Here is a 27,839-nt window from a genome sequence, read left to right as displayed (position 1 = left end):
AATTAATTTATAATTTACAATTTACATTTCTGAAATGAATATGCTGTTTAACATTTTTTTCTTTAACTAAAAATGTAGACTTGCTTCCTGTTGTTGTTGTTGCTCTTGCACTTGGATATGCAGACAAAGAGAATAAATATGCAAGTTCTTATGTTAAGTTTACCATTTCTCTGTTATCGATTATTCCACTTTCCTACTATATTGGCATGGCAATTGCCAGGTAAGTGAGTTCATTAAAATATAATGAATTTAGATTCTGTATCTTCAAAACTTTGATTTATGTTATTTTTATAGTTGGAATAGTAATTTTAAATAGGTCTTTGCTGCCCTAATGATTTTGTCACACTAGTTTAACTTCATAAGTGTGTACAGTAATCCCTCGCTATATTGCGCTTCGCCTTTCGCGGCTTCACTCCATCGCGGATTTTATATGTAAGCATATTTAAATATATATCGCGGATTTTTTGCTGGTTCGCGGATTTCTGCGGACAATGGGTCTTTTAATTTCTGGTACATGCTTCCTCAGTTGGTTTGCCCAGTTGATTTCATACAAGGGACGCTATTGGCAGATGGCTGAGAAGCTACCCAGCTTACTTTTCTCTCTCTCTTGCGCTGACTTTCTCTGATCCTGACGTAGGGGGATTGAGCAGGGGGGCTGTTTGCACACCTAGACGATACGGACGCTTGTCTAAAAATGCTGAAAGATTATCTTCACGTTGCTACCTTCTGTGCAGCTGCTTCCTGAAGCGACATGCTGCACGGTGCTTCGCATACTTAAAAGCTCGAAGGGCACGTATTGATTTTTGATTGAAAAACAAACTCTGTCTCTCTCTCTCTCTCTCTCTCTCTCTCTCTTTGTCTGCTCCTGATGGAGGGGGTGTGAGCTGCCGCCTTCAACAGCTTTGTGCCGTGGTGCTTTGCATACTTAAAAGCCAAACAGCCCTATTGGTTTGTTTGCTTTTCTCTATCTCTCTGACAATCACTGCTCCTGACGCGCACTCCTTTGAAGAGGAAGATATGTTTGCATTCTTTTAATTGTGAGACGGAACTGTCATCTCTGTCTTGTCATGGAGCACAGTTTAAACTTTTGAAAAAGAGACAAATGTTTGTTTGCAGTGTTTGAATAACGTTCCTGTCTCTCTACAACCTCCTGTGTTTCTGCGCAAATCTGTGACCCAAGCATGACAATTTAAAAATAACCATATAAACATATGGTTTCTACTTCGCGGATTTTCTTATTTCGCGGGTGGCTCTGGAACGCAACCCCCGCGATGGAGGAGGGATTACTGTACACTGATCAGCCACAACATTAAAATCACCTTCCTATACTTGGGAAAAGGTCCCCCTGACACTCTACCCACCCCCCAAGCCACCATAAAAGTTCTGGCCCATTGAGGCATCAACACCTCAAGATCTCTGAATGTGTCCTATGGTATCTGGTGCCAAGACGTTATAGCAGCAGTCCCGCAAGTTGTGAGGTGGGACATCCGTGGATTAGATTTGTTTCTCCAGCACATCCCACAACATCTAGATCGTATTGAGATCTGAGGAATTTGGAGGCCAAGTCAACACCATAAACTCTTTGTCATGTTCCTTAAGCCATTTCTGAACAGTTTTTGCAGTGTAGCAGGGCATATTATCCTGTTGAAAAAAAATCCCACTGCTATGAGGGAATACCATTACCATGAAGGTGTGTATGTGGTCTGCAAGAATATCTGAACACAAGGTTTCCTAGCAGAGCATATCCCAGAGCATCACACTGCCTCTGCCAGTTTGTCTTTTTCTCATAGTGCATCCATCTTCTGCCTCTTCAGCAGGTAAACGACCCACATGCACCAGGCTGTCCACATGATCCAAAAGTAAATGTGATTCATCTGATCAGGCTGCCTTTTTCCATTGCTTCATGGTCAAGGTTCTGACGCTTATATATCCATTGTAGGTACTGTCGATGGTTGACAGTAGTGAGCATGGGCATTCTGACCAGTCCCATACACAGAAAATTGTGATGCACTTTGTGTTCTGATGCCTTTCTGTCATGGCTGGCATTAGGGTTTTAGCAATTTGTTCTGCAGTAGCTATTCTGTCTGAACAGACAGCCTTTGCTCCCTACATGCATCAATGAGTCTTGAGGCACCCATGACCCTTTTGCAATTTCATTGGTTGTACTTCCTTGGACCACTTTTGGTATGTGCTAACCACTGCATACCAGGAACACTCTACAAGACCTGCCATTTTGGAGATGCTCTGACCCAGTTTTCTAGACATTACAATTTGGCACTTGTCCAAGTTGCTGTGATTCTTACGGTTGCCAATTTTTCCATTCAACACATTACTTTCAAGAATTGACTGTTCACTTGCTGCCCAATATATCTCACCCTTGGAGCAGTGGTAGTGCTGCTGCCTCGCAGTAAGAAGATCATGTGTTTGCGTCCCAGGTCTTCCATGCATGCAGGGAGCTTTGAGAAGTGAGAAAAGTCCTATAATTAATATAACAAGATAATCAATGTTATTCATTTCGCCTGTAAGTGGTTGTAATGTTGTAGCTCATCGGTGTATAATACTTTGGGTTGAGCCATTGAACACCTAGGGCCTCATTTACAGTATGACGGCTTGTGCAGAATTCACAGTAAAACATGACGTATGGACAAAACTAGAAATATGCGTATGCACAAAAAAAATTCAGATTCATAAAACTGTGCATAAACAAAGTTCTATGAACTTTCCGTTTATAAATCCCAATCATCAATTTTAACGCACACAAATTTTTAATTTTGCCTATTTGAATATGCAAATCAATATAAATAGCCCCTTCAATTCAGAGTTTTGTTAAAAGACAGTGGCAAAAGCATGTGGAGAAAAAAAAAAAGAATTTCAGTGAATGCGAAATGAAGATCCTGCTCCGTGAAGTAGATACAGTACATGGAAAAATATATTATTTGGTGGCTTAAACAGTGGTATAAACAACAAAAGGAAATTTATGGAGTGGCATAGCATGGCAGAGGCACTCAAAAGTTCAAGTTCAGAAAGTTGCATAGTGCCTGAAATAAAAAAAGTGGTCAGATATCAAAGTCGATGTGAAAAGGCAAGACACAACCTACCACCTGAATGTCAACAGCACTAGAGGAGGTAATGGAGTTCCGGGATTTGCATCGTTTGAGCAGTGAGCTGCTGCAGTTATTGGCGAGACATTATAACAGGCATCTTAACAGCGGTTGAGGGGCAGTTTTTATTTTTTTCTTTTGCTAACCGTTATCCATAATCACGTAAATAATTTCCATGTTTAATAAGACAAACAAGCAGGCAGCACATGTTCTATTATCGTTTATTCTGTTTCAGACAATATTACACTAGGTGACCCCCCCCCCCCCCCCCCCCCATGCCAGGGATCTGACTCTAGGTAGTGATTATGCTAGTGTGCCAAGCACATCTTTGGGTGCTGACTGCACACTCACCCCTCCCTTGGAAACCTCTGGGCGACCATCTGGCTGTGTTCTGAAGGACAGTATTCCAGAGTCGCAAAGTGCAATAATGGATGCTACAAGAGATGTGGAGAAAGGAATTAAGGAATATAAATACTGTTCTCTGTGATATGGACCACACATTAAATGAGCTGGTGTAAAAAATAAATGCTGCATCTGATTACCTGTTTTTACATTCTGCTAATTACATTCAAAAGATGTTGTAACGCTGTCCCATTTGGCTGATCTTTTGGTGTGTCAGTTTCAGGTTCATCATACTGCATCTCTTCAAGTGCGGGCAAGCCACAATTGTGTGCCAGATAATGCAGTATGCTACATGCTTGCACAATGCGACACACTTTCTGTGGATTTCACAGCAGCGCTCCACCAGTCTTATCCAGGCAGTGCCAATGACCCTTAAGCTGCCCTATAGTACATTCTATCCAAGCCTGAGAGTGGAGGTCATTATAACATCGCTCTTGTTCAGTTAGTGGATTCTTGAGTGGGGTGAGAAGCCATGTCTAAAGTGGGTACTCGCTGTCACCTAAATAATTGTGGTATATGGTTATATCATACAGATAACTTACATTTTGACCAAAGGGGTAATATTAAATGCTTTATCTTACCGAGAAGTCAGCTATCACACCACACCATTTTCAAGTTTGTTCCCAGCACTCTTGCTTCTCAAAATGAATGAATCATGAGTTGAACCAGGCCATCTCGCCACAACATGAATGAGATGTATTTTTACATCACAGATAATTTGCACATTAATAGAGTGGAAATGCTTTCAATTTACATAAGCAAATTCATTCTCTGAAGGCGCCTTTATAGCAATGTGCGAGCAGTCGACCTCTCCGATTACATTTGGAGGACCGGATGTTGCTAGGAATTGCACTTTGATGTTTGCCTGTTCAACCACAAGAAAGGAAGTGTAAGATGTAAGGAAATCTTGTATATCTGGATGACAAACAGATAACACCATCCCATACAGGTGGCATGGCATGACTCAGTGGTGACTGAGAAATACCTGACCGGTTAGATAGTTCACACTAAAAAGCTCCTGTGGCTAAAAACCTGAGGGTGAACAGAACTTGTAAAGGTAAAATTACAGCACAATTCCTCAAAGTCTGCCTTTGTAAACTTGGCCCCTGTTCAGCACACAGCTCCAAAAGTATAGCTCTTAGAAATCTAAATCGACTTAGAAGACAGTGATCATCATGGGGCAAGAATTCAGTATGATCTGTAAATACATGCTCTCTATTTCTTTCATTTGCGATGTCTTCTAACGATGCTAAAGCAGCCATAGTAGTTGGAATAGTTTGGCCATTCCATTCACCTTTATATTGATACAGATTGATTACAATCAAGTGTCATAAATTTGTAAACAATATGCAATTCATTTTGGTGTATGCGATAAATCCTGTGTCATGGATGCAAATCTAAAAAAGAAAGTGAAACCACACTGCTTTGATGCTGGGTGCTGCCCATTTACAAAACTGAGCAGAAATGTGTGTATGCTTGGTCTGAGGCTGCCATGAAAATGTGCATAACATTATGCCAAGTTTAGTTTTTACACATCTTAATGTGAGTGTGAAAACCGGAATAGGCAACATTTATGTGCGTACACAATGTTTATACATATACATGAGGCCCCTGGTCATTGAGTGCAGTTTTTTTATGCAGTGCATTTACATGTCATCCTTTTACTTCTGTTTTATAATAACATATGTGATGACCTGATACAAGTTACTTCAGAGCTGTGCTGTGCTTGTAGCATGAAACCAAATTATTATCTTTTAAAGACAACCCTATAAACAAGAGTAAATTTAAGTTCATTTTTCTCTCTTGTAAATTATGTCTAAAGTTTTAAGTTGTGAAGTCTGTTATTCTTTCAATATTTGGACAAGCTGTAAGGAACACATCTCAGACAAATGTAGTACAGTGGAACCTTGGTTCATGAACGTCTCAGTACACATACAAATCGGTTTACGACCAAAAAGTTCACCAAACTTTTGCCTCGGTTCACGACCACACACTCGGTATACAAACAAGACAGTTTCCCTTTCAGTTTGTACATGTTCAGTCTCTCCCTGTGCAGCGAGCAAGAGAGAGAGAGCGAGACAGTGCGACACACACAGGCAGCGTGAAGGAGAGACAGACGCACACACACAGGCTGCACGAGAGAGAGGGGGCTGGACGCATGAGGTAGGAAGGCAGTTAAAGAATGCACTGGGCTTGGTTTTTGTTTTCACTTCTGTTTACAGTGATCGGTTTGTAGTGTGCATTGTTGCAATGTTACTTTTCTTGGTGGTTTATTAAATTATGGATTTTTTCAAATGTTCATTTTTTCCCTGTGCTTAAAACTCATTTAAAAAAAAAAGTGTTTTTAGCCAGCGGTTGGTAGCGCTATAGCACAAACTTTTGCAGTATTAGTTTTCTCTGTTGTTCAAGGTTTTCTCAGTGTTATTCAATGTTTTTACATTTAGTTTACTATTATGCTGTGCATTCTATGGTTTAATTAACTATATTTGTGCTTAAAAACTTAAAAAAATATATATTTACATACAGTTCGTATGGTCTGGAACGGTTTAATTGTATTTACATACAATCCTATGGGGGAAATTGCTTCGGTTCATGACCAAATCAGTTTACGACCAGAGTTTTGGAACGAATTATGGTTGTGAACCGAGGTTCCACTGTACTTTTGTATATTGCATTAGTTTTTTGAATACACTTGATGTTATCCTGCTGTTTCTATCCTGCATGTAATGAATGTTCAACTTTTGTAAGTCAAACTATGCTTTCGTAATTTGTGACACTAACATAGATACTAAGCTCTTTGTGTTTCTCTGTCATTTTTTTTAAATTAGCATTTCAGCACAGAGTAACTTTGCAGTTGGAGCTGTAGTGAATGCAACTTTTGGTTCTGTCATAGAGCTGACCTTTTACATCACTGCATTAATTAAAGGATCACAAGAAAAGACCAAGTGTTACGAAGAGATTGTCAAATCTGCACTAACTGGAACATTGTTGGGCTGTGTTCTCTTCATCCCAGTGAGTAATTTTCTTTCAATTTGTTTTTTTAAAAAAAAGTAATACTATACATCTCAGTTGGCTTATAGCTTATTATGACATTGATGAACTGAAGGCTGAAGTTTTGTTAGACAGGATCCATTTCTGGTTTTACAAAAATAGGTTTGAAACAAATCAACCCCCATGCCTGAGAAAGAGAGTAAAACTTTAAGCTAGTAAAATAAGTAAATAGATAAATTAATAAATGAATAAAGATAAATGGAGTAAAAGAGGGGAGAGAACCTGCTTCCTCAATTTAAATGCTTATTCTGAAATGTTATTGGTTAGATCCTGCCAGGTTTTGCAAAAGTTTTGTACAGATCCTCCAAGTGGGAATTTGATTTTTTCCAGTTTCAAATAGTATATAACATCAGTTACCCACTGACTTAAAAGAGGAGAGTTAGGATTCTTCTAGTTGAGCAAGTTAAGTTTACGTGCCAATAGTGTAGTAAAGGCAATTACAGTTTGTTTGTCCTTCTCCACTTTAAGCCCATCTGGAAGTACACCAAACACCACTGTTAGTGGATTAGAAGCGATTGTGACACCAAGGTTGTCTGAAAGGCATTTAAAGATTTTGGTTCAGAATGATGTTAATTTGGTGCACAATCAAAACATGTAGCCCAGTGAGGCTGGAAATTGATTGCAGTGTTCGCAGGTTGGATCTTGCCCTGGAAACATTTTGGACAATTTTAAACTAGAGAGATGCACTCGATATATAATTTTGAGTTGAATAATTGTATGCATATGGAGCGCGAGTGAATTCTATGCATTGCTACCTTCCACTCCTTTTCTGAGATGTTGAATGTGAGATCCTTTTCCCACTGTACTCTTGGATCTTTGAAAGGGAGGGACTGTAAAATGGTTTTATATATTACAGAAATGATGTCTGAGACCTCAAGATTGATCAATATTTTTTCTGGCAAAGAGGGAGGTGAGGAAAATTGGGCAGGTTCTATTTAACAAATTTTCTAATATAAAGGTAGTGAAAGAAATTTTTGCTGGAAAGTTACATTTGGAGTGTGCTCGTAGAATGCAAAAACGTTGTCTATGTACAGATCTCTAAGTAATTTAATCCCGAATGTTTTCCAGACATTTAAAAACTGCATACGTTTGAGAGGGTGGAAAAAGGTGGTTCTCGTGCATAGGTGCCACGGATAAAAGCTTCTTTATCTTAAAATATTTCATATATTGGTTCCATATTCTGACTGAGTGAAGCACAATTGGGTTGTTAGTATATTGGGGATAACTTGTATTTATTGGGGTGCAAAGCATGAGATACAATTCTTAACCTGCAAAATATAGAACTTAATGCTTTTAAAGAAGTGTTCAAATAGTCACGCTGGTTGTTGGTAATTTTATGGGTGCATCGGTTATCTACAGACATACATTATTAACATAAAATTAAACTTGCACATTTGATACATAATAGTTTGCACTACCAATTCAATGTTATTGACCTTTCTGCTTCTCCGTTATTTGTATTGTCTGACTGTTATTTGTTCTCTCTGCTACCTGTTGTGTGTTTGTATTTGATAATTTTATATTTTTAATTTGATATTGTTGCATATTAATTTATTGTTGTAGTTTACTGTCATTTTTTAATATTCAATGTCTGCTTTACTATATCACTGTATAACCTACTGTATTTTTTTTTTTTTTTGCTTTCTTTGTTTCTGCACCAGCAAGACTAGTAACAAATTTTCATTATATTCCTTATAATTTACTGTACTTTTCATTCTATGTTAAGTTATAATGACAATACATTTCAACAGGATTAAAAGAAAAAATCATGATCTACTTACAATTAGGTCCATAAGTACAGTATTTGGACAGTAACACAGATTTCATAATTTTTGGTTTTGTACACCAACACAATAGATTTGAACCAAATCAATCAAGATGTGATTGAAGCATAGACTTTTGGCTTTAATTCAAGGGGTTTAATAAAAATGTTGTATGAGTTGTTTAGAAAAGATAGGGGGATCGTGTATATAAAAATACCTATTTTCAGGGGCTTAAACATATTTAGACAAACAAAAATAATCATGAATACTAGCCGACGCCCGGCGGTGTAAGAATAGGAACAGAAAATGGTGAGAAAGGAATTCAGAAATCAAGAAGAAATAAATACTTCTTGAAAGACGGAGTTGTGAATAGGTGTTTTGGAGGAGACAACAGATAATGAGTCGAAAGATTTAACCCTAGAAAAAGCCACGTGCAACTGACCGTGGTTGAAGACTGGTTGTTGTAGATTAATACAAATCTTTGTAAACGTTTGTCCTTGGGACTTGTTGATAGTCATGGAGAAGGCAAGTCTGAGTAGGAATTGTGTGCGTTTAAATTTAAAAGGGAGATTGATGTTGGAAGGAAGGAGAGAGATTCTGGGAATGAAGATTGTTTCAGAATTTTGGATAGCGATCAGTTTGCACTGAATAATATTTGTATATATTCGGGTAACGATGAGTCTTGTTCCGTTGCAAAGACCTTTTGATGGCATAATATTTCTGAGGAGCATAACTACAGCTCCTACCTTCAGATGAAGGATATGGGGAGGCATGCCAGTTGGTGTGAGGGTGTGTAAAAACTCTTGTGGGTACGTTAGTTGATCATTAGGATCGTCACTGACTACTGTATCTACACTCTTGAAGGTCACTTTTTCACCGTGTATAAGATCAAGAACTTTGTTGTTAATATGTAGAGAATCGTTGTTTGTGATGCTCAGTATTGCTCTTGCAGCAAGTTCTTGGGGAGTCAACGTGGAGAAATTAATATCACCGTAAAGTTGAGCAACTGGGTCTTGTTGTTGTGGTAACTCGACTTGCGTTGGAAAGAACAACAGGAAGAACGTCTCCAAATCTGTCCCAGTGTGATGCAACGAAATCTACTGCCCTATGTCGTAGTGAGAGTGCATTGCCTTCGTCAACCGTTTGTGTCAAGAAATAACACACTGATAGGAACAGGCAGTTGCCGGATCCTGGAAGAGAGATGACATTGTACAAAAACCCGTGGACAGAGAAGATACTGTCATTCATTTTATAACAAAGGCTTAGGAAACAACCGTCGCAGTATAATGAAAATACGAAGGAGCACAACCAATAGCAAGGAACAAAACCAATGGCAATGGTCAACAGAGTACCTTTCTATAGCAGGCTACGGAAAAGACGCCCAGGCGCACACATGGTTGAAGTGAAAGGTCACGCGGTCAGGCTAGATCTAGGGCGGTGACGTGACACCAATGGGGGAACGCGGTAGTCCAAAGGAGGAATAGGAACCGAGAAAAGCGGTGTGGCGGTGTATGGAAGACCTCAGGCAGCGTGGAGAAGGGTTTGGAAGAGCAGGAATAGGAATCGAGAAATACCGTGTCAGCTGCATGTGGGCGGGACCGGTTTTGAAGAGGAGCTGCAGGCAGCGTGGGCAAGGGTTTGGAAGAGGATGAATAGCAATCGAGAAATGTTGTTTGCATGTGGGCGGGACTGCTTTTGAACAGGAAGCAGGACGAATCAGAAGAGAAATATATATAAGAGATGATGATCATTTTCAATATTTGGTTGGAAATCCTTTGCAGTTAATCACTGCCTGAAGTCTGGAACCCATGGCCATCTGCAAGTGCTGGGTTTCCATCCTAGTGGTACTTTGCCAGGCCTTTACTGCAGCTGTCTTCAGGTGCTGTTTGTTCGTTGGACTTTCTGCCATCAGTTTTGTCTTCAGCAAGTGAAATACATGTCTTAACTGGGTTGAGGTCAATTGATTGACGTAGCTAATTTCTTTGCCTTGAAAAGCACTTGGTTTTCTTTCACAGTATGTGTTTGTCCATCTGTACTGTGAAGCATCGTCCTATCAGTTTTGAAGCATTTGGTTCAGTCAAAGCAGATAGTATTGCCCTGTACACTTCAGAATTCATCCTGCTACTTATGCAAACAGTCATATCATCAATAAACACTAATGACTGACTTCTAATTACAGCCAGGCATGATCATGCATCCACCATGTTTCACAGATGATGTGGTATTCATCGGATGAAGAGCTATTTCTTCTCTTCTGCATAATCTTCTTTCCAACATTCTGGCATATATTGTTCTAAGACTGGACATGCTTTTAAAAAATGTTTTCTGGCAAAGTCTGATTTGTCCTTCCTATGCTTGAGGTTTACCAGTGGTTTGCACCTTGTGGTAAACCCTCTGTCTTTACTTTCATGAAGTCTTCTCTTGATTAAAGATTTTGGCAGTGATTGGTCAATCTTCCAGAGTGTGTTCTTTGTTTGGCTAAATGTTGTGAAGGGGTTCTTCTTCACCAAGGACAGAATTCTGCAATCATTCAGTACAGTACAGATGTCTTCTGTAATTTTTCCAGACCTTCTGCTGTTGCTGACCTCACCAGTGTGTTCCTTCTTTTTAAGAATGTACCAAATGATTTATTTGACCACTCCTTGTCTTTCTGCTGTCTCTCTAAATGGTTTGTTTTGTTTTCTCAACCTAACGATGGTTTTTACTTGCATCGACAGCTGTTTGGGTTTCATTTTGAAAGTTCACAGTGATAGCTTCCTAAAGCAAATTCAACACTTGGAATCAATTTCTGACCTTTTACCTTCTTAATAGTTAATGAAATAATGCGTGAATTGCTCTCACCTGGCTATGGAAAAGCTTGTCGGTCAAGTGTCCATATACTTTTGAACCCCTGAAAATAGGGGGACTATGTATAAAAATGTATGGTATGTAAAACAGGTCAGATTTCAGCTTCTTATTTTACTAATCTTTAGGGGTCAGTCTACTAAATTCTAAATTGATTTATTAGGATAATATTGTAACAATTCGTCCCGCACGCTGACACGAGATGATTGCTACCGCTAATCTGTCCTAGGTGACGGCAGATGATAAAAGGATAGGCCAATATCACACCCCAATAAATTTCCTGTATACCCCTTATTCTACACAGTTCAGTCCATTAATGCCGAAGCATTTATAGCCCACAAAAAACTAATAGTCAATCTCTATCATCACATAAAGAATATATTACATAAAATAAAAAAAAGAATACAGCCATTGACCGTTTAAATGGGTTTGTGAATGGTATGGTAAAGAATGATATATGAAAATCTTGGCAACTCCTGAAATGTAAAGCTAGAAGAAATTTGTGGGATTTCTACATGAATATTTTTTTTTTTATAATGTATAAATCTAACATTATTGTTCTCTTACCATTGCACAAAGGGGCGGAGTGGTGGCTCTGAGGCTAAGGATCTGCGCTGGTATCCAGAAGGTTGCTGGTTCGAATCCCCGTCACTGCCAAAAGAGATCCTACTCTGCTGGGCCCTTGAGCAAGACCCTTAACCTGTAATTGCTCCAGGGGCGCTGTACAATGGCTGACCCTGCGCTCTAACCCCAAGGGGTATGCGAAAACTAACAAATTTCTAATACGAGAAATCGTATAAGACGAAATAAAGAACAAAAAAGGGTTCTAATATATTCAGAAAAGCTAGGGCAACTTTAAAGAGCAAGGATCCACGAAACAGTTAATTGAAAGAAATGCTTGATTTAGAAGAACTTGTTTTGTTAAAAAAATTCTAGGAAAATATGTAGGGTTAGCAATATACATTGAGTCTTACAGTATTCAAATTTATGCAGTGGTATTAAATGAAGCAATTAGAATATGCATAGTCTTCCTTGTTTTAGATAGAAGGAGTGATCAACATTTTTATGCATGAATAGCAAATGTAAATATAATTGGGCTAGTATAGCATCTTCTGATAGAGTGGTAACATAATGCTAGATGGTGCTTGAGAGCCTGCACAGTCGTGTACATAACTATATGTGTAACAGAAAACATGTTAAGCTTTGTTGATTGACATTGACATGGAAAAATGTAATCATACTGTGAAAGTATAATTACACATTTGATGTAATAAATAAAGAACAACAAATGCACTCGTAGAATAACCAACCTTTTTCAAATCTGAAAAATGTACCAATCTGAATCTTATAAATACTGACTCACCACAAGTTGGACCTTACAGATAAGGTGCATTTATACTAGAACCAATTGAACTTCCTTGACTACAAACAGGTGATCGCTATTCAACTAATTATGTCACTTTTTAAACCAGTCAGCTGCACCAATGATGATTTTAGATGTGCCAAATTAAAGGGGTGAATGCTTATGTGATTAATTACAAATATTTAACACACATTAATTAATTTAGGCCACTTTGCAGAGATCTTTTTTCACATTTCACATAGTAAAAAGACTGTTAATATCAAAAAATACATTGTGAGTTAATGTTATATTATGGTCAAATATGGGGGGAGGGGGAGTGTATAATTTTTATAGGCACTGTAATTTGTCCATGAAAGCATATTATAGATATTTTGAGGAAGTTATATAAATTATAATGTTTGAATTATTTTTGAGTTTGAGAATGCAGAATATGAATGGAAACATAGACTAAATGTGAAAGTATATAGTTAGATAAATTAGGCAGTCATGCAACAGAACTCACAAAATGTGTAAAGTCTTCTGTTTTCTTCAGTTCAGTGAGTAATCCCTTGTTACCACTTTCTCAGGGATGGACTGGTGTGATAAAAGCAGATTTTTACAGTATTGGCTTATTAGCTGGACACACTATTCTAGCTGCTTCTGTCATCCTGTCTTTCCTAACAATGAGAACAGAAAGTGTTTGGACATGATAGAATTTGACATGAGAAACCCTGCTTCTATAAGTTTTATTATTTACTAGAATGAAGTGTGGAAATGAACTATTGAGTACAAGGTAGAGACTAATTCTGGGCAGGATGCTAGGGTGCATGCAGTCAGGTGTATACTCAAACAAACATGCAGTATCTGCATTTGCACATACCAGCACGGTTCAGCATAAAAAACATTTGATATGGTCAACTACTATAGAACAATGGACTCAGCTGGTGTAATGGCAAATTGAGAGAACCCCTTTTAAATCATTACAACTTAATTTAATATGAATTCACTAATTTTCCTAGCCATTTGTTTTGCAAACCTTTTTTTCAGTTTATATGGAAAAGAAATCTGTAAATAAATGATTAGAAATGGTAAGCTATTGTACAAAATAGATCTCTGCACAAGTCAAGTATGGGTGCACATACTCATATACAATTAATGAACAACTAGCTATTATGAATTAGACTTTCTAATAGAATACAGTAAGTTTAATTTAGGATATTAGTCAATGATAAATACATTTTTTATGGATTGAGCTGGTTGCAGGTTTTGGCTTTGCATTATTTGACTTTGTTGCTTGGTATTATAGCCTGCTGTACAAAAGAGTGCCAATACATCATATATGAAAATTCTAAGTATAGGATAGGCTGTGTGTGCAACAAAATAAAGCAACAAGAAGCCTACTAAACATTTTATAAGAGACTAGTTTACCTTTTAATGTATGTAACAAAGAATTGTCCTCATCCATTATAATACTGTCATATCCAATCTTTCTCATAGTACATGTAGGTGATGCAGTGGTAGCACTGCTGCTTTGCAGTAAGGAGATTGTAGGTTCACTTCCTGGGTCCTCCCTGTGTGGAGAGCACTTTGAGTAGTGAGAAAATTACATGTAAATGTAAAGGATTACTATTTTTATTATAATACTGTCATTTCCAATCTTTGTCATATTACATTTAAATCTGTTTGTTTCTCTCTGTCATCCAGGGTCTGTGTATGGTAATTGGAGGTTGTAAACACCAGGAGCAACGTTTTAACAGTAGATCAGCGGGAATAAGCTCTGCTCTCCTTTTTATATCTGTTGGAGGTTAGTGAGTATGGCTGTTACAACTTGGTCCTTTGAACCTCTGTGTCTAGGAACTTGCAACATTTGCCTGGTGGTAAAAACATTTTAGGCAACAAAAACTTGATCTAATCTTACTAGGAATTGTAGTATACCTATTCTATCAGGGTAGGCTTTGGTCTTTTGTAACTCTGAACTGGTGAAGTGACATGGAAAATATTTCGATGAATAGTATTACGGTCATGTAGTTTGTTCTAGGAGGGGTTCAAAATGCAGTTGTCACAGTGTGAGCATTTTTCAGTACAGATGCAGCTTCCTAAATAACACTGCACAACAAAGTTTTTGCTTCTTGAACACAGTTGGGTGTTTCTTATAGATTTTTGGGTGCTGATCACGAATATCACATCAAAATTTACCCATCAGTTCTGTCATGATTTTTTCTTATATTTGTATCCAAACATTTTCGCTCCCATAAGTGACTTATCAACAATGGTTTGTGCAGCCTGGGCATGTCCAGGCATGGAATCAGGCCAGGTTGGAAGCTGTTCTGTGGAAGTTGACATCCTGGGCAGGTCTGAACGAGCTTGGCGCTGTCTCAGCATGCTATAAAGGTGGCTTGCATACACCGATCCTGCTCATTTGGTTAATATAGATAGTCGGTGTGTATGTATAGTATCAGTATAGTAAAGTATAGTAACTGTAGCAATATAATAGTAAGTAAGCTTGATGCTATAGTCGTTTTGTTGTCAGGCGATATGACTCGTCAATGTCGTAACAGCCGTGATACATTCTGCTATATCTGTGGCGAATATACACTTGCGCCTCAGAGACGTTGGATGACTGCTCTTGTGAAGAAAGCTTATCATCTGTATTTCAGCTGCAAAATTGGTGATCAAGACAAGGAATGAGCGCGTCACATTTGTTGTGTGACATGTGCTGTCAGTCTGAGAGCCTGGCTCAGTGGCACTCGAAAGACGATGCCGTTTGCTGTTCCGATGATATGGTGAGAACAGAAAGACCATGTGATGAACTGTTACTTCTGTTTGTCTAATGTGTCTGGTTTCTCTGCCAAAAACAAGAAGTCAATTGAATATCTTAATCTGCCTTCAGCAATGAGACCCGTGCGACATGACGACAGTCTTCCAATTCTGAAACCACCAGAGGATTGGACCTTAGACGAACCAGATGAAGAAACTGCAATGCAGGGTACTGACAGTGACATTGACCCGGATTTTGAACCGTGCTCATCAGGTGATCCACATCTGATAATACAGTCCAAATTGAACGATTTGGTCAGAGATATGGGTCGGTCAAAAGCAAAAGCCGAGCTGCTGGGTTTGAGACTGCAGGAATGGTGTTTGCTGTCACCAGGTACGAAAATGTCTGTGTTTCAAGGCTGACATCATGATATAACCAAGTTTTTTGCACAAGTCGACAGTCTCTGTTTCAGTTGTGACATTGAAGGATTGTTCTCAGCCTTGGGTTGTGATCACAACCCGGAAGAGAGGCGTCTCTTCATTGATTTGTCAATGTTAAGCCTGAAAGCTGTTCTGCTACACATTGGCAACATTTATCCTTCAGGACCTGTTGGCTATGCAGCACACATGAAAGAAACGTATGAGAATATGGAACTGTTGCTGAAGCACGTCCATAGCAGGTACAACTGGAATATCTGCGGAGATCTTAAAGTTGTTGCTTTGTTACTAGGACTGCAGCTCGGCAATACAAAGTACTGTTGTTTCATGTGTGAATGGGACAGCCGTGCCAAAGAGTCGCACTATTCTCGACAGAACTGGCCACTCCGTAAAAAGTTAGTTCCAGGACAGAAAAATGTGGCACATGAATCGCTTGTCGACCCGACAAAGATATTTTTGCCTCCTCTTCACAAAAAGCTTTGACTCATGAAGAATTTCGTGAAAACACTGAACAAGGAAGGGAAAGGTTTTAGTTATTTAAGACAGATGTTCCCAAAAATAATTGACGCCAAGATCAAAGAGGGCATTTTTGTTGGCCTGCAGATCAGACATTATATGAGTGACAAGCGGTTTGAAGATCTGTTAGTTGGGCCAGAAAAAATTGCCTGGAAAGCCTTCAAAGAAGTTGTTGACAATTTTCTGGGCAATTACAGAGCCCCAAACTACATTTAGCTGGTAGACAAACTTCTCAAAGCATAAAAGACAATGAAGTGCAACATGTCACTCAAGATTCATTTCCTCCACTCACACTTGGACTTCTTCCCTGCAAATCTTGGTGCTGTCAGTGATGAATACGGTGCAAGGTTTCACCAGGACATTGCTACGATGGAGAAACGATACCAGGGCAACTGGAATCCGTCAATGCCTGCTGACTACTATTGGACACTGCAACGTGATGCACCAGACATTGAATACAAAAGAAAATCAGGAGCAAAACACTTTTAATTCTGTTGAATTTAATAGCTTATGCAAAACATAAATGTGACTTAAATACGTTATTGTCAGTAAACATATAAATGTCAATTTCTCAGAGTTCCTACGTGATGCAGTAAAACCAGTCACAATCAGCAAAAACTTTTCAGGAAGCAAGACTTTAAAAAAAAAAAAAAAAAATGTTGTGCAGTGTAATTTTACTGCAGTCAGTAGGGGTGGTCCTGATTTTACTTTATTTTCAGCTGAAGCATCTTCTTTCACAATTGAACTATTGAGTAATACATGGTCCTGTTTTAGCAAGATAATTATTTCCTTTTTAAATTTTATTAAAAGATGCTTTCAGTTATAAGCCAAACATGCTATATACTATTATAAACTAAAAAACTACATGCAACAAGAATACAGTGTTAAACACAAACATATGTGCAGAATGAGATAGAAACTTGACTGTATACATATGTACAGTTTTCTTTTTTAATACAAACTACTTCTTTAAATTAAACATTAAAATAACTAACTGTATTACTTTCACAACAGACAAATTTCCAACTACAGTATGTGCAAGTAATTTAATTCTTTCGCTCTGAGCTATTGGCTTGTCAGTGGTACTGTATGATGATGATTATTAAAGAAGACATGTGTAGTCATATATTTGTTCTAATCCCCATTTCTTTCCCAGACATTGCAGTATGTTTGCTTCTTACCCATATTTGTCAATTTTGCTATCATGACACTTTTATAAAGTATGAATTTTCTTTATCAGAATTTTTCTAACTAATTTGTTTTACATGTTACAGTTAAGACCTTCACTGTACAGAATATTTTACAGTGATATCTAATGCAACTTGTGTCTGTTCACTTTCCATTAAAGGTGCATTTGCTCCAACTCTTTTCTCTAAAGCATATGGCAATATAGTTTGCCAGGATTGTTCTAATACAACAGAGAATGCAACAGGTCCTTTTGTTTGCAGAGACTGCCATTATGACCTGGTACTGTAATTTTTTTTCTTTATTAAGTATTGCATTTAGTTTACTTAAACACTGATAAAAATGACTGTATACTGTATGTACCAAAATGTTTTATTTACCTACTGTAAGTATTATTGTTGTTAAATCTCCTGTATGAGTTTTTTTCAGTAGCATTCTGATTTTGGAGTTATGTCATATGTATGCTAACATCATAATTAGTGTTGATCGGTGAAATTAGCCAAAGCATTTATGGCCGTGAACTTGCTGAGTTAACCATTGACCATGTTCACCGAATTTTTCTCTGAAAATTAAGCATGTGACTGGCTTAAGCAAAGTTTTTCCCCCCAATGCACTATGATGCTTTGTAAGGCCAGCATGACATTACAGAGCTATAGAAGCCAATGTTGGATGGGACAGCACCCTGAGCTTATAAGGCTTTTCATAGCTGCTTGAAGCTGCCATCATTGTTTTGTTTTGTTTTGTTTTTTGTTTTTAAAGAGTTACTAGTTTGTGGCCTTTTGTTGTATGTTGTTGGTGGCTATCATTCTGTCTACATCTTTTGCCTAGGTCACATTTCTGGCCATAATAATCAGTCCAGTATATCTGGCAGATGCTTCCCTAGCCATCAGAGACACCTAAAATACCACTGCACCATTATAATTCGTTAAAAAAATAATTCAGCTTCTTCTTCTTCGCGTTTGACTTCAATGCTTTTGAGTTTGACAAAATTCCTGCACTCTTCCGAGATTTCACCAAACTCAAGGCAAAGGAAATTTGGGTTCACTCATCACTAAATTTGCTCTGGTATTGACCTTCTTGTAGGCCTTCCATATTGTGTCCGTTTTATTCCAAAGAAATATTTCAATGGTACTTTTTAGAAAAATCCAAAATATTTGTTTTAGCCATTGTTCATACAGCTAATACAATAGAAAGTGATTTTAGGCAATGTATGTATAAATGTTAAACTGTTCATATCCAGTGGTAATAAGGCAAATGTGTACCTCAGTATTGATACCCTCACAACACTTATACAGTGTAGTCAATGACGTTGCTTTGTTCTCTTGCTTTAGGTGGTTGTGAATCAGAGCTCAATAGTCCCATCAACTAACTACCCTGATGATATAATATTGTCTATGTTCAGCCATAGTTTAATTTATGTGAAGATCATAAATGCTGTTCATCTATAGATTTAACACTGTATCAGGAGTGGGATTGTTTTGTTTTGTTTTTTTTTTTGTTTACATAGACTAAAAGACCCTTAACTTTTTTTAGATCACTATTGGCCTACAGTACATCTTCCTAATACTTTTTGTTATTTCTTCATTAACTTCTGATGATTTTTGTTGACACCAGCCTGTGTTGTTTAACCCGACTGACTAACTGGCATAATTGCAGTGCATTGTGCTTTGAAGCACTAAATTCATCTGATTTTAGCCTTGTCCATTGAATCGACTCATTTCATCTCCAGTTTAGTAAGCCAAATAGCCACGTGCTTGAAACCTGCCTTGACTTTTACTTGCTACAGCTGCTCACACTGCCAAAGTGCAGAGTGCTATGTGCATAATTGTGCACAGTGCATGCAATGTTTCCCTCGCAACCGTGAACTGTGTAAACTGGTTAGAAAATGCATGGACATCTGTGGACGTGTTCAACATAATCAGAATAACTGCAAAGCCTCCTTTCCTTTTGCAAAATCCATGTAGAACATTGTATTAAAAAGCGATTCATCACACCATTATATTGAACATTGTGGCACTGCAAGTTTGATCAGTCACATCATTGCATTTGTAAAGCATTCATGAATTTTTTATGATCTGACTTTGTAATAGGATACAAAGCCCTGTGTTTGTGTTTTGGCTTTATTAAAAAAAATAATAAGCATAATTTCCACAGTCACATGCTAAAATTCTCCTGTATTGAAGACAAAATATTTCTAGTCATGACTTCCGTTTTTCTTTTTGACATTTGGTGGTGCGGTGCTGTATCATTATCACCATGACACATTTTATATTTTGTTCTTATTCATGTTTTTCTCACATATTACTCTGCCTTATGGAGTAATTTGCCTACTTGCAATCACAGAAGAGTCCAGTACTGATATTTGTCATTTGGTACTAGCAATACTGAAAAAAAGCTAGAACCATTATGTTTTTGCAACATTGATATTGATGGTTACTGAAAGTATTAGTTCTTTTGAGATCCCTAGTTGCACCAACACAGTGAAACCCTGATTAATAAGGCTCAAAAAAATAAGGCAACAGAAACAAGTGTCAATGCACTTTCTTGTAGATCTCGTCTTAGTTCAGTCTCCTTCAGAAAATGAATGGACTGCTGGTATATAAAGTCCCCCAGGCCTAGAAGCGGTGGGGCTTGGAGTGTACATTGGCGGTAGGGGTAGGGCTAGAGAGTCGTTGCCCAGGGAATGCTCGGAGCTGTGGAGGAAACCAGAGATGATATTAGGGGCTACACCCCCTTTTTGCAGCTGAGTGTAATTGACTGGCTTACCTAAGCCTTCTGGGTGGTCCCAAAGCGCACATGTATGACAAGAGCCATTTAAATGGACAGCTGAATATGAAGTAGTGTCTCACAAATACTGAATCATCTATCTTGTTTATATTGTGTAGTTTTGATTTACATTTTAATTTTTGTAAAATTAAGTAACTTTCTTTTTAACTTGCAGTCATCGTTTCTATGTATTGCATTTTGAATGCTTTGCTTTAATCTAAATGTATTTTTTTCTTTGACAGACAGAAAATAATTATTCCTTGTTTCATAGTCACATTGAGTAAGTAATGTAGAAATTTCTTAAATTTATCACGTATTCTCATATAAAATATTTTCATGCTGATAGGAAAAGTTATTTTCTCAAAAATGTAACACATTTGAGTGCATAGTCATACTTTTTAATATTTGGAAAGTATGCTCGCATGTGACATATCTGCTTTCTGACTGTTTTGACAGGTTGTCATAGGTGTCTGATGTAATAGTGCACATTTCATGAATGGATCACTTTTATTCTTAATATTCTTAAACAGATAAAAGTGAATCTTTCTGTGAATTCAGAAATTAAAGATATGAACAGTCCAAGTAGAAAACAATTTCTGTTGGATTGTCTGCATGACAGTACAGGGTGAAAAGAAATTTATGGGACCATCTACACGTTTTTAAAAAAAAAAAGGATTAATTTAACAATTATCACTTAGGATAAAAACACTAATCTTGCATGTTTACACAAAAGACTTGAGTGTTTAATGTTGAAAACATAAAACTTGTGACAGTAATTTTAACCATGGCCTAAAATGAGACTAGTTCACAATTTATAAATCCTGCAATTGATTGTTAATCTTTTACTTGTAATGCTAAAATTATAAGGCTGCATCTTTTTAAAATTACGCTCACGGACGAGGACATAAATTACTACAAAAATGGCATTGTGCATGTAAAATACTGCAACTAACACGTGCAGTAGTCTGATGAGGATTTTTAAAATCACACGGACAGAGGAGTTGTCCTTCAACTTGTTCTCGTGGATAAGTACCTGTGTGCTGCAGCTCTGAATGCTTGCCTCACACAGTGGTTGGTTCTGTGAGGTAGAGGCCAGGAACTATAAAATGATGCAAACTGATCTCATTTCTGCAATGATGAAACATTTCTATCCTGATGAAAGTAAAATCTTCCACAATAGCAATGCCATTTGCAAGGCAAAAGTGACCAGGGATATGTTTGAGGAACTTGACAATAGTGTAGGCTTCTTCTAGGCCTCCTTGCTTAAAGGGCAGTAGGATACTACACATTCTTCTGTGTGACTGTATCCTACCACAAAGTGGCTCAGGCACCCCAGGTAATTGTTAGGCTGTATGCTATTTACTGTTATGGGGGAATATTACCTTTTTCCTCATGAGTGACAGTACTTCTGTCTTTTATAAGTTTCCCTGCCTGATGTCATTTGGCATGTAGTAGGCCTGTCTCATGCCATGTTTTTTTTTTTTTCTCCCCAAAAGCCCATGACAAAAGTATACTTTTTTTAGTTGTTAGTAGGCAACTCATATTGCTCATTGTAGACTTATGTTTTTCTTCGGGTATTATTGTGAACTTTACTACCAGCAGTGATGTGTTTTGGAGAAATGAATAATGAAAATGACGCGTTACATGTTGAATATGATATCTTGAATGCAGATGGATCAATAGATTTTTCTGTAGAATGGGTGGAATGTACTGGGCATTAAGTGTCTGTCTTTGCATTGAAGGAGAACATTTATGCGAGGTACAGGATGATTTATTATGATGTTGGTGAGCGAGAAATAGATGTGGATCAAAATGATGGAATATAACATGAAAAGATATACAGCATATTTTCATATCTTTACATAATACTAAAGAGTTTATTTAATTTTGTTTGCATTGCAGACCTTTGGTTTATACTGTGTCAATATTACTTCCGGCAGCCTATCTTGTAGGCCTCATCTTTACCTTGAAGACTCATTCACACATCTACGATATTCACATCAGTGATTGTCATGGTCAGTGAGAATTTTCAGATATGATATTAGAAAAGAGAGTTTGTCCTTGTATGTTTAATCATTTTCATAACTTATGTGTTTCATTTATTAATTTAATTTGAAATATGTTTGTGCAATGAAGAATGCAAAGTATTTAAACAATCATTTGAATTTATTCTGCTTTAACAATCTTATTTTGGGTTCCAAAAAATATAATTTCTCATAATTTTTCCTTCCCCTTTGTTTGAAGTCCCAGGACATCATCACAGTCCTGTTGTTTACTGGGCAAGATGGAGGGCCTTAATTATTCTTATATTCGCCACTCTACTTATGTCATCCTGTGCTGATCTTGTAACAGAAAACATTCAACCAATTTTTGCTAACTCAAGTGTTTCCCAGGTATGTATGCTTTGAATAGAATGAGCCATCACTCTGGCATGTCATGCCGGATCTCCTGTGCAACTTCAACACCAACTATGAAGAGTACAGCTTGAGTAAAGAACACGCATTTAATTTTTAGATTGTGGATTTTGTGCTTCCTATTATTATTGCTATGGGATCTTGTGAAACTACATGTCTGTGCAAGTTAAATAAAAAAAAAACACGCACACTACACTTCATGTTAAAACAAACCACATTCTCGTTCTTTATTCTGTTATCTGACAGTGACCAGTTTTCAAGTAATACTTTTAAAATTTTTCTTCAGTTTCATTAACATACTTTTGTTATTTTGGGGCTGTGGTAGGCATCATTTTCATAGAAACATTGGAAATTTTGGCTGCTTTTACAATCTGTCACAGTATGTTAGGTTTTCTCTCGGTATATTAAACATTTGTGTATGCCTTCTCTGTTTAGTATTTTATTGGAGTAACTGTCCTGGCCATGGTCCCTGAGCTCCCAGAAATTGTCAATGGAATCCAGTTTGCATTACAAAACAACATTAGCTTGAGGTGGGTCCTTATAAAGTATTTATTATCTCTCTTTGACTTAACTTTCATCATTTACTTCTTTTTTAGTTTTGTGGAAAGTCTGTAAGGTGTCAATGGTATTTGGTCTATGTTATGACAGTAAATTGAGAAGTGGGTGAAACTACAGCAGGGTGATTTAGATACATTCATTTTTATGTATTAAGATTCCCTGGATTAATCATGACTTTAAAACCAGCAACATATCAATATAGAGAGAGACTTTTAATAATTCTTGTCAGTTTAATGTCCTTGTCTACTAAAAATAAAACACACACACACAATGAAAACTGACACCAGTATCACTGAGAATATTGTATACAGTGAGGAACAATATTATGGAATTGTATGGTGAATTCATTTCTGGTTTTACAATTTGAACTTACAAATAATTTAGTTTATGAGGCATAGAAAGGATTTGCATAATCAATTCAGTAAATTAGAAATTCACTAATACTGTGGAGTGATTCATTAATTAAAAAAAAAAAAAGGTGGTAAGAGAGAGATTGAAAAATAGCTTGTGCAAATAGGTATATAATGTATGTTTGACTTTCTTTATTAAGTTAGATTTTTACCCCCGGTAAAGTTAAAGTAACTTGAACTACTGTACATGGTGATAATTTAAAGCCCATGCAGGCTAAACATGTATATCTAAGTTTTACAGCAATCATGCATGAGAGTGCATACTTGCACAAACACACCATTGATGGGGGAGGTAGAAAGGTAGAATTTATCTAAAATACCAGCAGTGCGAATGAAAGCAGTTCAGTACAGCAGGTAATATTGTAACCCCCTGTGAAATGGCAGATATGTTTGTTTTCCTTTCAAAGAGCATTTAAAGAAGGCACAGATTCACATCTTGTCCATTTAAGTCAAGCGAGTGTTGCTTTACGTCGTTTTGTTTTGTAGAGAGATGTCTGTGCTCTATGCTGATATAAGGCTACTGATTTGATTTTACCGGCTGTTTCAGACGTTTGTTATGTTTTTTTCCCCCCACATGTTCTATTTCTATTGGGCTATTAAAGATTTCTTTTTTTATTAGAAATGTAATGAGTGAATAAAGGCTTATTTAAAATGAATCATTTTCTAAATGTGATTACATTGAGATTTGTTCCATTAGCATGTTACATTACCACTGGGTGGCTAATAGTAGGTGCTATTTTATTTATTTTTTGGGGGGTAACATCAGTAGAGTGACTTTTTTTTTTTCCTCCCTCATAAACAAACATTATCAGCAGAGAACAGTAAGCATCACACTAACCTAGTGCCTACACCTAGTGCAGATTTCAAGGTATGTAGGAGGAGGTTGGAGAAGAACCCAAGGAAAGACGTGCATGTTAGGTGGGCACTGTAAGAGGGAGGGAGTGTGAGAGTATTGACATGAGTGGACCCCGTGGCGGCCTTTTTATGTAGTTTTTTTTCCACTGGGGGGGGAAGTATTTGAGTTATGGAGGACAGAAGGCTGAAGTTGCAAACAAAAGATAACAAAATGAGACTTACTGCAGAATTTAAATTTAACAGGATAAGACCAGCTGCTGTCTACAGTCTTTTACATGGTTTTAATGAGAAGTCAACATGTTAATCATTTTCTTCTTCTTCTTTTTCTTCCTCAATCCCAGTATTGAAGTGGGAAACTGCATTGCAGTTCAAGTTTGCATGCTTCAGATTCCAGTATTAGTTCTCTTTAATGTTTTTTATGTAAGTATTGATTTACTATTTAATTTGGAATTTATCATTGTTTTCTTCATATTTCTTGTTTATATAAAATTATGGATACAATGTTTGAGTTCAGATTTGAATGGATGTGTTGCATTTCCAATGAGAAATTTAGTAAATAAAACGTTTGATTCTGAAATTCTTAGTGTCGTATCCAAGTTGTGGTTCTATTCAGCTGAAGAAAGACAGCAGTGCACTGATGTCTCATAGCAGCTACAGTGGCCATTCAAACTCAAAGTATTCATTAAATGAGATAAGAACTATTCTGAAAACCCGAATTGGCTCGTTTCATAGGCTGAGTCATGCTGCTCTATTTTAAATAGCAGACTGGTATCTTCATCTTTTAGCTAGTATGGCAGGTCACTTTCATCAATTGTTAGCCAAATAAGGAAAGTTTTACATCCACCAGTGTGCTTGACTGTGTGTTTGGTTATGCTGGAGGACATCTGCTTCTGTTTCAACAAAAAGGCAGCACCATGTTTACCTCTTTTTTTTTTTTTTTTTTTTTTTTTTTTTTTTTTTTATAAAGTTCATTAAAATACAAGTATAAATGTTATGCATGGCAGACTTGAGGTTACTGACCTTCAAGGTTCCTGCTGCATTTTATGTTTTCTGTGTAAAGAAAGCATGCTGCTGTGGGGTTTTTCACACAAACTCCAGAAAGTGTATTTGGTTTCCACATTCTCACTGCAATAGTACAGATTTTGCTAAACAATTGTATCAGATAATTTCCTTTTGTTTTCCTGTTGACATTACAGCCTGTGGGTTTTGTTCTGCTGTTCAGTGACTTGCACTTGTGGGCCTGTATTTTTAGTGTCATTCTCATTAACTACATCTTTATGGATGGGAAGTGCGACTACTTTCAAGGTAGGCTGACATTTTGAATTTTTTAACATTGTCAGATTTTGTGTGCTTCTGAGCCTGTATTATTCTGTCCATACCAGTGTATTTAGTTTGTGTGATGTTTGGTACGACATAGCGTTCACTGCCCAAGGCAAGCTTCAGTGACATCAGCTCCTGAGATCTAAAATAGAAATGAGAAAGCAAGTAAGAGAATTTGAAAAGAAATACAGTGGAACCTCGGTTTGCGAGCATAATTCATTCCGGAAACGTGCTCGTAGTCCAAAGCACTCGTATATCAAAGTGAATTTCCCCATAAGAAATAATGGAAACTCAGATGATTTGTTCCACAACCCAAAACTATTCATATAAAAATGATTAATACAAAATATAAAGTAAAAATACATAAAACAAATTAACTTGCTCTTTACCTTTGAAAAGAATCATGGCTGGTGTGAGTGAGTTTCTAAACTCTTGTGGGATTGCACCCAACGGGACGACACACGGAAGAGCGTCCCAAAGCAATCGCAGTCTCCTAGTGCTGTAGCAGTTCTCCGTAAAAGCGAATATGAAAAGATCGCAGACATGCTGTAAGCGCCTGCCGTCGATGGGTGATACAAGGAACAAGGAACATTATAAATGTGCAGGGCCCTGCCTGACTGCTGTGTCTGTGTATAAATAACCGCGCTGTTGCTGTTTCAAGCTGAATAAAGCTTGTGTTGCTAAAGTACTGAGACTCAGCTTTGTGTTTTAGGGTGCAAGACGGGGACTCGCACGTCACAGCGCACACACACACACACGAGCGCGCACGCACACACAGTCACAATGCTAATGCTGTAGTAAACACTATACGCTCGTTGACTATATGAGTGAGGCACGCTGACTCAGACGGAGAATAGGAGACGATTGCCCACAATCCCGCAGTGAGAGAGAGAGAAGAACCATCAGCTCAGTTGTGATCACATGACACTCAGCAGAAAAACTACTCGTACTGCAAGACCTCGCTCGTTTATCAAGTGAAAATTTATTAAAAATTTTTGCTCGTCTTGCAAAACACTCGTAAACCAAGTTACTCGCAAACCGAGGTTCCACTGTATACATAAAAAAGAAGAATTCAAAATAGCTGCATTGATTTGACTGTTGATTAAGTAATAAAGGTGTTCTCTCATTACATTTCACTTTATGGCTGCAACTAATGATTATTTTGGTAGTCGACTAATCGTTCAGTTTTTTGTTTTTTTTTTTCCGATTAGTCACGATTATTTCATGCCTGACTATTTTGAAGCCTGCGACCTGTGGTTGCACATCCTGTTCTGGGCTCCAGTGCATGTCTTACCTCATCTGCTCACGTCGGTCCACCTGTGAATGTCACCCTGATGTCTCTGCATTAACACGATTAAAATGAATAATAATCAAATCAAAATAACAACCAGCGAAACGTATGAATTTGAAAATAATCAGATGTTTTTATATTAGTGTGATCATCACAATAAACAAGAAATACATTAAACAATACAAACTAAAGTGTAGTCTTTAAACAAAAGAAGTGCACTTAACTTCACAAAAAAATGGCCACTGGTATGTCTTAAAGTCCAAAAGTTTAAATAAAGCTTCAATTCAAATAAAATTAAACAATAATGTACAGTTTATAAAAGATTCAGTTCATATATTCCTGATTGCAGTGCAGGAACGTGAGCATTTTGACATGGTCTGGTGTGAGGCTGGCTCTCTTCTTCGAGACAATGTTCCCAGCTGCTGAGAAGAGACGCTCAGAGGGAGTAGAGGTAGCAGGAATGCACAAGAATGAGTTTGCAGACAGAGAAAGATGTTTTAATCATCACACTCTGAAGAAAAAGTGTTGTAGTTTATCACATCATGTACTATATTATACCAAATTAAAAAAATAACTGACTAAAATATGTAACAAGCTAATTATGGATATAATCCAAGACACAAGTTACCTAAAATTAATTAGAGATGGTTTACTATTCATATGAACTCAAATATTATAAGAAAAAAAAACTAGGACGGCTCAGCAACTCCTATTCACTCGTTTACTATAGCTCCAAACACGTTAGCAAACGTAACTGAAATTAGATTCACTTAACCCTTAAACCACCATTTACCACCGCAATTTATATATTCGAGTATATTCGGAA

At 37.3% G+C, this 27,839-nt stretch overlaps 1 protein-coding gene across 7 annotated transcripts in view; it reads left to right on the top strand.

Annotated features, from left to right (window-relative positions):
• Positions 1 to 27,839, top strand: part of cax1 (cation/H+ exchanger protein 1) — a 93,801-nt gene that overhangs the window by 60,620 nt on the left and 5,342 nt on the right. For all 7 annotated transcript variants that reach the window (XR_003717513.2, XR_003717514.2, XM_028811466.2 and 4 more), the window contains exons 10-19: positions 79 to 220; positions 6,332 to 6,515; positions 14,208 to 14,307; positions 17,563 to 17,681; positions 20,408 to 20,445; positions 22,068 to 22,180; positions 22,410 to 22,558; positions 23,015 to 23,109; positions 24,744 to 24,822; positions 25,599 to 25,707. Coding sequence is in view for 5 of the 7 variants with exons in the window: in XM_028811466.2 (XP_028667299.1) it covers positions 79 to 220; positions 6,332 to 6,515; positions 14,208 to 14,307; positions 17,563 to 17,681; positions 20,408 to 20,445; positions 22,068 to 22,180; positions 22,410 to 22,558; positions 23,015 to 23,109; positions 24,744 to 24,822; positions 25,599 to 25,707 (1,128 nt within the window). In the remaining 2 variants the exon portion in view is untranslated. The remainder of the gene's footprint in view (positions 1 to 78; positions 221 to 6,331; positions 6,516 to 14,207; positions 14,308 to 17,562; positions 17,682 to 20,407; positions 20,446 to 22,067; positions 22,181 to 22,409; positions 22,559 to 23,014; positions 23,110 to 24,743; positions 24,823 to 25,598; positions 25,708 to 27,839) is intronic.

Source organism: Erpetoichthys calabaricus, chromosome 1 (genome assembly GCF_900747795.2).
Source record: "Erpetoichthys calabaricus chromosome 1, fErpCal1.3, whole genome shotgun sequence".
NCBI classification, from domain to species: domain Eukaryota; kingdom Metazoa; phylum Chordata; class Cladistia; order Polypteriformes; family Polypteridae; genus Erpetoichthys; species Erpetoichthys calabaricus.
This window is presented reverse-complemented; position numbering and strand designations above follow the sequence as displayed.